The following is a 12303-nucleotide window of genomic DNA, read 5'->3' as shown; positions in this document are numbered from 1 at the left end:
TCTTCTCAGCAGTGTACAGATTTTGCATAAAGTGTAGTTTCTATTTCAGCAATGTGCATAAGTGCTTGCAAAATCTAAGCAAAATGTTTTCATTTACAGGGCTATAGATTTGTCTTGTTATCTCAGTTTTTAAAGGAGAAAATTCTTCCCTCCCCTCCTCCATTGATACAACCACTCCAATATTCTCAGGGTATGCACAGTAAATAGAAATGGGTGCTTAACACCTTCTGAAATCCTTTGGGCAGATTAAAGGGAGCAGGATTTGGTATTTGCTTTCAAGTATTGTCAAATGTAAAATACACATCTAGGGAAAATGTAAGAATTTGGATGCTGTACATCCTTTCCTTTCATCAATACCAGGAGCTGTTACCTCATATCACTTTCCTGTAAGCAATCTGAAATGGGAAAACCCAGGTGATGGATGGCTGGACTGCAGTTAAAAGCCAGGGAAACATGTTATGCCAGAGGAACAGGTAGTATTTAAGATCTTACAGCATGAGTGAGGAAACAACCTTTACTTTTCATCTGCCTGTGCCTTCTGGATTTTTGTTTCTTCCTTTTGTCTGGATATCATCAAAAATTTCCCCCTGCCTCTTTCTCTCATCCTTAACTAGTTTGAATGTCAAACCTGTTAAGTAATCACATTGCTTTGGGTAGTAATGAAGGCAAATAAATAATGCTTAACCTTTCTTAAAGAGATCTAGAAACCCTTCCAAATTAATTAAGGCTTATATTTTTTGCTGGAATTAGGCAATGCCTTCAAGCTAAATCTCCAAACTTGTCTAAGAAAGAAGACATTAAAATTGTGGTTGGGGAAGGAGAAAGAAAAATTTTTCCTTCCTGCAGTCTTAAAACCTTCTGATTTTAAAATATGTTATGAGTGGGAGAAAAAAGAATAAAATAAATTAGGTGATGCGGGTTGCACTTTGTGGCTGCTTGGGAGAATGGGAGGGAATTTGCTGTATTTCCCCACACTCTTTTTGTCTTTTCTTTTTTCCCTTTTTCTGCCCAGAATTTTTTTTCTGTTTGGCACGTATTTCTAATTCAGGTATCTTTTAAATGATGACTAACAACAGCAGCAATAAAAAAGCCTCGATTTTTCATAACCTAAAACACAGAAGCAGATCAAAACCAGTCCAATTTGTCTGCAGATCTTGCAGATAAATCTTGCTGTCCTGACATGTAGGTTTTGATCTGTTTATTATCCACATCCCTTCTCCTGTCAATGTCTTCTCCCCTGAAGAAACAATTTCTTTGCATGACACAGAAGTGGAAATATCACCCTCAGTAATGGAACTGCACTGACGCTATCATGACCAAATTAGCTTTTGTACTGCGGTTTTATCACTGCACATCTTGCCCTTTTTGCTACTGTCAAAGAGCGTATGACAGGACTTCATCCCCTGTCTCCTGAATGACATTGCACTCCTGTGCTTGCCTGTGATGTCTCTTCATAGCACCTTCATAAGCATCAATGCCATGAAATTTCAACAAAGGGTTGAAGATTAAAGACTGACATGATCAGTCAAACTGTGGGGTATCCCCAGCCCCCGCCCTGGAGGGATGTCTGCTGAGATAAGGAGAGTGATCAATCTCCCAGCAAAATTCCCCTGGAAGGGGAGCCACTTTTCAGTTACGGCGAGAAGAAGACAGACCCAGAATCCTCTGGGAGACCCTATGCAGATCCTCTGTAACCCATTGGCCCTTACCCTCGGACACCCACCCCCTGTATCCCTATAAGAGCTAGCCCCCTGCCCCTGAGAGGGCAGAGAGATGCTCGTCCCTGGCCTCCCCTTCACTGGAGTACGGATTAATAAAGCTACCTCGTGCAGAACAGCTACATGGGCCTCTCGTCTCTCCCTGGTCTGGCCTGGAGGCTGCTCTGCAGAGCCGAGCTGAAATCATGGGCTGATAATCATTAAAGAGCTGACAGCCTCTGCACGGGCCCTCCTGCCAGCAGCTGAGGGAAGACACCGGGCCTCGGGAAGGCGATTCCTTTTGGGACCATCTCTCTGGACCGGTCACATCTTCCTCGGTCAGAGCTACTGACCCCACACCAGCTGCTATAAGACTCTTCAGAAAAGATCTTTGAGAACATTTAACAATGAGCTCTCGAAGGTCACAGTCCAGTTTCATGTGGGTTTAGGAAGCAGCAGAATTCAGATGTGTCAACCAAGCTCAGAAATGTGAGTATGCGTGACCATAAATACCCACAGTTATACACAGAGCTCTGGCCAAGTCCTATCTGAAAACAAAACAGCACCAAAACCAAAAATGTGCAGTTTACATGATTTAGTTTTTAAGTTGTAAGTTTAGTTGTAAGGCAACCTGAGCAAGCTTTGTTTCCTTGGCTATATTCTTTCCAAAAAAGAGAAAGTTTTTAAAAAGTGGTCTCAGCTGGAGCCATGCCCTTAGTCATTGGAGTGCCAAAATGAATGCAGTATGTCAGCTCTGACAATCTGTCAGAAAGAGGAAAAAAAAAATTGTACCAAGAAAAAGATGTATTCAAAAGTTTTGCCCTAACATCAAAACAAGCACTCCCCCTCTCACCAGAAAAGCTGGCTCAGAGTCTCAGCCAAGGGAAGCACATCTCCTTTTATATAAGCAATTTTCATCACCTGAAGAGCCAACCCACATTTCTTGACATAACCATCATTTTTTATAAATATATCCCTTGACTAGACTCATATGAACACCATAATAAATGAGTTGCTCTGGACATCCCTTGAGAATAACAAGTATTATGAATTAATAATGTCATGTGGGTCATTAATTTTGATAACCACAGAATTTATGTTAGTGAACATACTTGCTATGTAGTTGTAATGTTATCTTTATTTAATATGAAGCAGTTACAATGTGTTAGATGCCAATTCCCATTATTTCACTTTTTCACAGCTGTTCAGTATTTGGCCGATGCATAATTTCATTCTTTAAACTACCAATTTTCGTTTTATAAATTAAGAACTGTGATGTCCAATAATTTGTCTCATTTTGTTAATTTTACATTATCAAGATATATTCAACAGTACAATTTACCCATAAGAAGTTGCTATTAAAGTTTCTAACTTGCAGTCTAGTAAATTGAATTAGGGAGAGGCCATGTTACACATCATGAAGTGTTAAAACTCAGAGTAAAGGAAATAAAATATTCAAATACCTTATAGTATTAGCCTTATTTTTGTGCCAGTTGATTTAACTCCTGCTATGATGTGATAACATAAAATGCATTTATAAACACAGACAAGTGAAATAGTAGATAGACATTTTTGATTTGGAAATTATACTCACCAATTAATTAGATATAATTATTTTTAGTCTCTGAAATCATGAACCAGTCTTAAAGTTGAAATACTTTGCTTCCTAGCTTTTAATAATCCCAAAGGGGCAACAGTATATTGCAGAGTTGTAACAAAGTAACTGTGCTGACATGTCAGTCTTTTTTCAGAACTTTGCTCTCCTTTTCAGAAGCTTCAGAGGAAGATGTGGTATTTTAAACAGTGAGGGAAGCAAGTAATATTTGATCTTTCCTTAACAGTCTGGAATATTTTACTTCTGATGTTCTATGTCTCCTGACAGAGTCAGCATCCTGTGCCCGACAGCTCCTCACCTCAGTGCCAGCTGTAAGACTCAGGTCTTCCCATCTTCAACCTCTGCTCTTTCTCTGCAGTATTGGTGCCCTTTATCCACAGAAAAGAGAGACAGAACACATCAGTCATTAAAGCAGTGCTGTTGTGGGGCTGGTACAGAGAATAGCCAGGTGGACAACTTCAAAAGGAATTACCAACTGCTGTCTGCATTTCCAGACAAAAATGAGAATTTGGCAGTTTTAGCCTTTAGCAGCCTTTTGTCTGGTGGCCATTTGTTCCCTCTTCTGGTACTCCATCTGCTCCCCCTGGTTGGATCAGCCAAAGAATCAACTGTGGGAATGCGCAGCTAGAGCTACCAATAAACACCCTGTAATATCCCCCATGTAGTGATACTTGGGGTTTCGAAACAAAACTATGTATTTCCTTTTATTAGAGCTGGGGCAGCAGAGAACAAGAAAAACCAATAGACATGAACTGTTCACTCAGCAAAACCAGCAAACAAGTGGAAGTCTGAAGTACATTTAAGGCTCAAGATTCCACTAAGAAAGAAGTAGCAAAACCAGACCTGTATAGTGGACATTTTACATCTTGGGAGCACAATGAGAAACCCAGCTTCTGATCCCTGCTATGGCCCTGTCCAAAGCAGTCAGAGCCTCTCATGACCATGCCTGACTGCTCTCTCCTCTGCTCTGCTCACCTTGAATTGTTCTTCAACTTGAACCACTCCAACAGGAAAATCTCCTAAATCCACCATCCTGAAAGGGACAATAATTTGGTCATCCAGAATCTCTCCTGTTAGATGATAAGTAGGAAGAGGAAGGAATGAAACTTGGGACTTCCACATCCCAAGTCCCCATATTCAGATTTAAGACCATTTAGACTGTTTTCTGTAAAAGGAAATACCATCCCCCTGCAAACAGACCCTTCCATATTTCTGTAAGGGGGACACCAGCAGCTCACCATCAGTAACAGATTCACAAGTGTTGACTCTGAGGAGGCATTACTGAACTTCTGAGATTTTCAGCTGTTTCACCTCCTCTTAGCATTTCCTTACTGACCAGCACCAGGCTTCTCACTGTACATTGCTTAAACTCCCTAGACACTAAGTCCCCCAAGGGCTGCACAGGCAAATTAACACCACATTATGGTTCCCCCTTCCCATCCTACACCTACATTTCACGTGCCTCAACACCCAACTTCTGAGTCCCTTTCTGACCCAAACTCAAGAGATACTCACTTCAGATGAGAACTGAAAACTGCAGCTTTGAGAAAAGAGCCTGCCCAACACAACACAACAACATATACATATTTTAGGTTTTCTTTATTTATATTTTTTAATTCAAGAATTACACACTAGCCAACATTATTATATATTTACATGCTGAAACTGGCTGCAATAATTTTAAATTCAAGAAAATATCTCTTATGTGCTACTCATTTACAATCATCATTTTACTACCTCATATCTCCCAGAGGTTAGTAGTCCTTTTGAGAAAGACATGAAGATCTGATGCAATGATATCCACTAGTATTTTGCATTTTCTAGCCATTGGAAAATGTGCATTATGTGCATATAAGAAAGGCTACAAGGTCATTAGTAAGGCTGATGATTACTATATTGTGAAATAAATAATACTAAGTAAAAAAGATAACTCAGAACTGTGCAAAGACAGTACTAACAGAACCATTTAAACACCCATGCCAATAAAAACGTGATAGAAGTCAAATCATAGGCAATTTGTCAGAATTAATTATGTTTCTAATGTTCTTTTTGTCTTCAACTGAAAGAAACAGGACAGACCATGAACCATACAGCCTGATGAGTATCTGCCAAATGACAGGAACAGTGAAAACATACAAAAATGCTATCAAATTGGAATAGATGACCTCATGTCTGAAAAACATTAAAAAAATACAACCCTTAGTATGAAAGTAGAGGTGAGATTTTTCATCATTTAAGTTTCATTTTTTGTCAAAGCACTTACAAAGAAAATAATTTTATATTTATGAAATGCTAGTGTTGCATATTCTTGTAGAGATGATACATTTCAATTTTATATAACGCATATTTAAATTATTACTATTTTTACAAAGTAGAATAGGGCAGTCCTTTTGATCAACAACATTCCATTTACTTCTTAAAAATTTAGACAAAGTTCCTAGTGCATTTTACTAAGCTTTACCTTTGGTGTTAAGCAGTGACTTTTTAGATTTCCCTTTTAAGCAATTTCTGAAGTGAAGATTCTTTGGCTTTGGGGGACTACACTATCTGATGACAGTCAGAGATCCTGGTTTTTTTTTTAAAGAAAAATATAAGTCTACTATTAGATACCATAAGAGATACAGATTTCAGAATCAGACAGATGCAATATGCAGGTTTCTGTAATGAAATCGCCAACAGCTGAATTCTCACTTACCCTGAACGCCTTCACCTCTCCACTCACTGGAGCAACATAAAGGTGCCTTATTTTAAGTGAAAACCAGGCCCTGTTTGTTTTAGCTAATCTAAGTACTGAGTGAGTGGCCTGAACATTTTGACCATACAAAAGAATCAACTGCGCCAGCAGGAACATTGCCACGGTGGCTATTTTACACTACAGCACTTCCTGTACTATTTTATATCTGGAGTCCAAATCTGTTTATGCAAAAGGGTGTTTAAATTACTCTGCTAGAGCACTGCAATTATTGTACTTAGTAAAAAAAAGTCACTAAACAAATACTGTATCTATCGACTGCTCATTTACAGCTTATTTAATTATTTACATAATTTTAGGACACATTAACCTAAACCATAAGTAGAATTAGCTTTTTGCCTTACCATAAAGTACAAATTAGAAGTTAAAAATGTTTAAGAAATCTGATAATATTTACACATATTCAGCTTAAATTATGGTTGCTCACATTGTATGTTCTATGTACACATACCAAAATGTTATGATCACTACTGATATAGTATTGTACCCTGGCCATCCCACCCTAGATTATTTTCTAGAAATAGTTACTATTTTTGCCATTTTTTAAATCTTGCTTCCCTAAGGAATTTCTTGATTTTGAAAACTTACTAGTGGACAATGCTGTTATAAAAAGAGAGAGAAGAAATAGGCAAGCAATGTGAGGACTAGTCTAATTCCAGATGCAAGGAGGTACAGTACTATCATCATGTCAAATGGTGCAATGCTCCATACGAATCATAAGCATTGATCTGCTGATATAGAAATGCCCAGTTACCCTGTATAGTAAGTTGTTTGGTTTTTTTCTAAATACATTAATCTTTTTTTTTTTCTCAAAAATATATTCATACACTGGTTGATGGTAGAAACAAAACTATTATTAGCTTATTCCTTTAACACACCAGCATGTGAATGTGTGTGCATATATATATACTCAGCACATGTATATATACACACATATGTCCATACAGACATTTGGGGGTATGTCCATATGCACATACAGTTGGAAAATATTTCACATCTGTTCACTTGCGTTTAGTACTGTGTTATAGGACTGGAACACAGTCTAATAATTATAGTGAAAATTAATTGAGGTTTAATTTTAATGCATGTTTGTCTGAAATAAATAGGATATTTCCCCCAGGTTTAAGACCACCACTCATTTTCTCTATGCATTGTGCTTTTGTACCTTACAGATTTTATGTCCTTTTTATTAAAATGTAAGAACTCTCTGAAGAACTCTGCCACATGCTGTTATCTAGGACTCTGTTTTGCTCCCCTGGGAATGAGAAAAAAAATGGTCACAATGTCATTGCTAGAGTCTTTCTTCCCAGTCATTGAACTGTGATAGGAGAGAAACATAACATTCCTTATGCAAACACAGAAATATGTTGCATGAATTTTCAGTTCTGAAAATGTGTATCATACTTACTAGCAGTCATGTACAGTATATATTTACAGATTGAGCTCAAAGATTTCATTAAAACTGTGCCATGTTATAGTGATAATTCGCCCATGAATTTAACAAAGATGAAAAACACCTTAATTGCTGGCTATTATTTCTAATAGAACAATAAAATGTGCAGCTATAATTATATTACAAGTTTTATCTAAATTATTAACTTTGCTATTTTGTTTATTGAAACCAACAACAATTAACATGATTAAAAAGATCTAGAATATTCATTTTCGGTCAATTCTAAGGTAAAAGCAAATTTATTCTAGTTTACCTGGAGGGTAACACATAGCACACATAGCAAACCCTGTATCTCAGGTACATTGGCAACATTTCTCACTTTCACTCAAGTATCTCAGGACTAAGTGCTCACCTTGGGCTCGAGTTATGCTTTTTCCTTGACAGTGCCTCACCAGCCTTTCTCACCCCCATCTTTTTATATCACAGTGTTAAGCCTTAGTACAAAATGATAGAATCTTTCTCTTTCACTAATTTTATACATCACATTAATGGACAGGGTAAAAGCAAAAGTGCTTCTTCCCCACAGATAATTTATCTTTCCTAGTGACACCTGAGCAGAAACCAAACATTTTCTTTCACCCTCTGAATAGCAACATCAGAGAGTATTATGGCTTGTACTTTAGCTTCAGAAAAGTGAATGTGCAGTTCCAGGATTCGATCTTTGTGGGTTTTGTAATGGCTGAAGCAGTTATCAATGCAGAGAGCCAACATATTCCCTGTAGGGTTTTATATTTGATGTGTATCAACCACAGACAGGCTGTGAGCTCCCTGCAGTTACACTCTGCTTCTGTGAAACAAAAAAAGGAGCTGGCAGCAATTTCTGAAATGAAAGAAAAGCTTGTACAGAAGCATAAGACTGCTTTCATTTAGAATAATTAATACCATTTTTAAAGAACAGACTTTGAAGAGAAATACTGAATTTTGATGTGGCTCCATTTCTTAAAATTGGGAAAAAAATTCCAACGTGACTCATATCTATCAGCTGAAATCCCAAGTGCATCTAAAAAGGTTATTCCGTTATTCATGAAATGCAGTCAAAAATTAAGTATGTGAACAAAGAGCAAAATTTTGACTTGTAAAGCTAATTGCGTGAGGAAAACTTGTCTCTAACATGTTTCAGAATCCGAGCGTGGAGGCCGTGTGTGAATGTACACAACTTCCTGGCAGGTAGGGTGTACTGCAAATCCAATCTCAGGCTCCAAAACTATCCTCTCCCATTTGAACCAGAAATAAGCATATGAAGTGCTCAAAAAAAAAAGTCAGAATATTTACCTATTCGTTCCCAGAACTATTCTCCTCCTATTACTGTCATTCACTGTCAAAGGTGGGGGGAGGGGGGAGAGAAACAAAAATAAAACCACAGAAATTTGTAAGAAAATTACTCTTTTAAAGTAAGAACAAAAAAATTAAAAAAATATTTTATGAAAAATATTCTAAAGAAATTTTTTAGTACCCTGAAAAATCCTTATACTCTCTAGTTTCTTTCAAAAATTTGTACACGGATGAGAGGTAGTATGGATACAACAGATGTGGCTTTTGCTTCTTGAAACATTGTGTCAAACAATATTGGGGCTCTGAGCTAGTAAAAGCCATCAAGAATTTTTAGTTTTTATACAGTCCTTGTGACTGCTGTTTTCATTACAAAAGAAGTCCCACAGTGGAGTAAGTGACAAAATTTTGACTAATTTTTTTTTCTATTCTATTTTGCCTGTAAAAATAAAGTTCAATGGAATGGAAAAACCTCACCCTTTTAATTCAAGGAGTTCCCCAAAGAAAACATGAATTTTTCTAGTTTTTCAGTGGAAATCACCCTAAAGCAGGAAACATTCAAGAATGTACTTAAACTCTTAAAGTGATTGTGACTAATTTCTTTCCTTTAGAATAGTGCATTAAGGAAAACAAAATGTTAAATGGTATTGCATAATCCAGACTGAGAAAACACCCTGTCAGTACTTCTTGTACAGAAATACAGAAATACATATGCTCAGATCTCAACTGCTGAAAGAGGTACAGAACCTTTAACCAATAGCAGGAAGCATAATGCTGGAAAGATGCAGACTTGGAAGAAATCACACAACTCCACATGGCTATTTCAGACTAAGGTATGTACAACTGACAACATTCATCTGCACAGTGTATATATATATCTATATATCTATATATATGCACACACTTTTATATATATGTAGCCTCCTGTCTCCTTGCCCCTGCACTTTGTAATTGTGCTGTCACTCTCCCTGCCCTAGAGAAAGGCAGTGCACCACTGGTTTTCTTCAGCCATCTACAGAATTACTATTTGGGCAACCAATTTTGGCACTTTGGACAGATGATTCCGTTTCCCTGACACAACCCAGCAGCATCTACCCATTCAGTGCTGATGCATTTTTATGCTGTCCCTACATTCCTCTATTGATCCCAAACACAGTCACTATTACTGTGAGCATATGTTCTCTCTTTAAAATACAAACAAAACTAGTGCTTCTTGTTTCAGCTTCTGTGCAAACAGCCAACCCCAATATTATCAGTCAAAGGTTTAGTTCTTTCAGTAAATAAAAGGAAATTCCTGAATATGGTTGGGAAACCTCTGACCATGATCATCTTGGAAAGATGATAGGCACTACTTTTCAAGTTTACACATTGAAAAAGTAAAATGTGTGTTTCATAAGCATGATAACTCAGTACACTCTCTTAAGTGTAGATGCATGCCTTGGATATGCAGTTTCCCTAGGAATGGCATATACTGCTGCTGAAATTAAAACCTGTTTCTCAAATGCTGCTCTACAATTTGTACCACTAAACTCAAATGGCTATTAAAAAATAAAGGAAAAAAAAAAGAGTGAGGGACAATGAGACAAGTGATTTTAAAAACCCAATTTGCCTTTACACTCAAAATGCTCTTATATTTTGTTAAGAGGATATGTCCATACTGCAACTTAACATATATATGGTTTAGCAGATAAAACCAAACCATTATAAAAACAGACCATAGAGTGGGCCAGCAACTAAGGTGTTTTAAAATAACTTTTTGTCCTGAATATAATTTTTCTAAGTCCCACTTTTGGCTGTACAACCTATTTGAAGAGAAATCCAGTTCTTGCTTCCTGTGTGGCTTTGTTTCTTAGTTCACATAGTAAAGCCAATAGACAATATTGAAGAAGGAAAAAACAACAGGGAAGAATATGCGAGACCATCGATCTATGGCATTTACATCAGTCAAGTCAGGGATGGTGATTTTCAGCTGGGATGCACGTCTCCGTAGCCTGCTTTTCTTCTGTGCCACGTGTCGTTCCAGGGCGTTGCGGCCGAAGCTGTGTCTGGGCAAACCGGCTTTCCTGTACTGGATGCTCGAAGTGTCATAGGCCAGCATTGTGCTCCTAGGGTCCCCAAGCCCCATCACAGCTTCGGAGGCAGCCATCTCATTTTTAATTTCAAGTGTGCTCAACAAAATATTTTCATGTGGATCCATCTGTAAAAAATAAGATAGTAGATTTAGTAGGAGATAAAGGAAGCCCAGTCAGTTGCAAAGTGAAGCCATGCTGATAAGGGCCATATCTAACATTACTAATTTATTGGATGTCAGCCTAAAAGACTTTAAGCATAGCTGTGATTATATTTATTATCATTTATTTGTGAGCCCAAGGAGAAATAGGGCCAGTATAGTATTATTCAATAAATGGTATTTTCTTAGACCTGATGTTCAGCAAGCACAAGCAATACCTGGGAACAGAGGACATGCTCAGCTCCTGAAAGTGGAATTCTGCCACTGGGTAGGATATCTGGGGCAAATATTAAACTTTACAGGGGTTTTGGAAGGAAATCAAATGGAAAAGAATCTGCTTTGTTTTGTTTTTTCTTCTTTCAAATGAAAGCTTTTGCTCTGACATAAACTTCCAGTATTCGCAAGGTCTCTCTGCCTCTATAAACGAAGTACAGAGCACTGCACAAAAGAATGCACATTTTAGGTCCCCATATTCCAAACAGGAGTGCCGGTTACTTAGGGAAAGGCAATGGCATAGTCTAACTATAGCTATGTGGAAACTCCATGCCCCGGTGCTAATAAATTTCATAAATACAGTGCATGCTGTGGAGACCTCACTTCTGGAATAGCAGAGATCTGCAATTTCAAGCAAGGAAAAAGATATGCAGAATGTAATCACGTCAAATGTACATTGAACAGTTGTTTCAATGGGTAGATTTAGCTAATATGCATTCTTTAAAGGCAATTCAGTGAAAAAAATATTAAGGCAATATTGTAAAGAATCCCCTTAGACAATCAAGAGGATTTCAAAGATAAGGAGCTAAATTCTACTCTTAGGCACTCTGGAGTACATCTCGATTGTGGTAGGAGATTTTAAAAAGAATCCATTTATAGAAAACAAATAAAAGTTATTTAGGAAGTTCTAATTCTTCTCAGCCTTCCCTCTAAGTATGTACTTTGAATTGTGTGATAAAATATTATAATTAACTAAAAGTACTTTAAAAACAAGAATAGCTAATGAGAAGCTAATTAATTACATTGAATTGGTGATAGTAGCAGAGATATACTCCAAGCCAAATAAGAGAAAAAATTGTCCCAGAGCTCCTTTAAGAATAACTCAGCCACATTATTCATTTACCACGTACAGAATATATTCTATGATTATTACTCAAAGTGCAAAAACTGTGACTTTTGTGGATTTCTAAAAAATAACAGGGTATTAGTGTATTCCATAATATTTAGAAACTAGCTGTCAGCAGCCGGTACCTCCCTGAACTGCCCAGCGCAGACTGTATTGCCATTATTAGA

The 12303-nt window shown here is 37.3% G+C and overlaps 1 protein-coding gene across 5 annotated transcripts in view; it reads right to left on the bottom strand.

Annotated features, from left to right (window-relative positions):
* Window positions 1–4894: 4894 nt before the first annotated feature.
* The window catches only part of GABRB2 (gamma-aminobutyric acid type A receptor subunit beta2), a 154635-nt gene continuing 147226 nt past the window's right edge, over window positions 4895–12303 (bottom strand). For all 5 annotated transcript variants that reach the window (XM_042025438.1, XM_042025437.1, XM_042025436.1 and 2 more), the window contains one exon: window positions 4895–10983. In XM_042025438.1, coding sequence (XP_041881372.1) covers window positions 10636–10983 — 348 coding nt within the window. In that variant the 3' untranslated portion in view covers window positions 4895–10635. The remainder of the gene's footprint in view (window positions 10984–12303) is intronic.

The sequence above is a fragment of the Corvus kubaryi genome, unplaced genomic scaffold (genome assembly GCF_017639235.1).
Source record: "Corvus kubaryi isolate FWS band 111438036 unplaced genomic scaffold, C.kubaryi_AGA036_p1.0 37270, whole genome shotgun sequence".
In the NCBI taxonomy this organism is placed as follows: Eukaryota; Metazoa; Chordata; class Aves; order Passeriformes; family Corvidae; genus Corvus; species Corvus kubaryi.
This window is presented reverse-complemented; position numbering and strand designations above follow the sequence as displayed.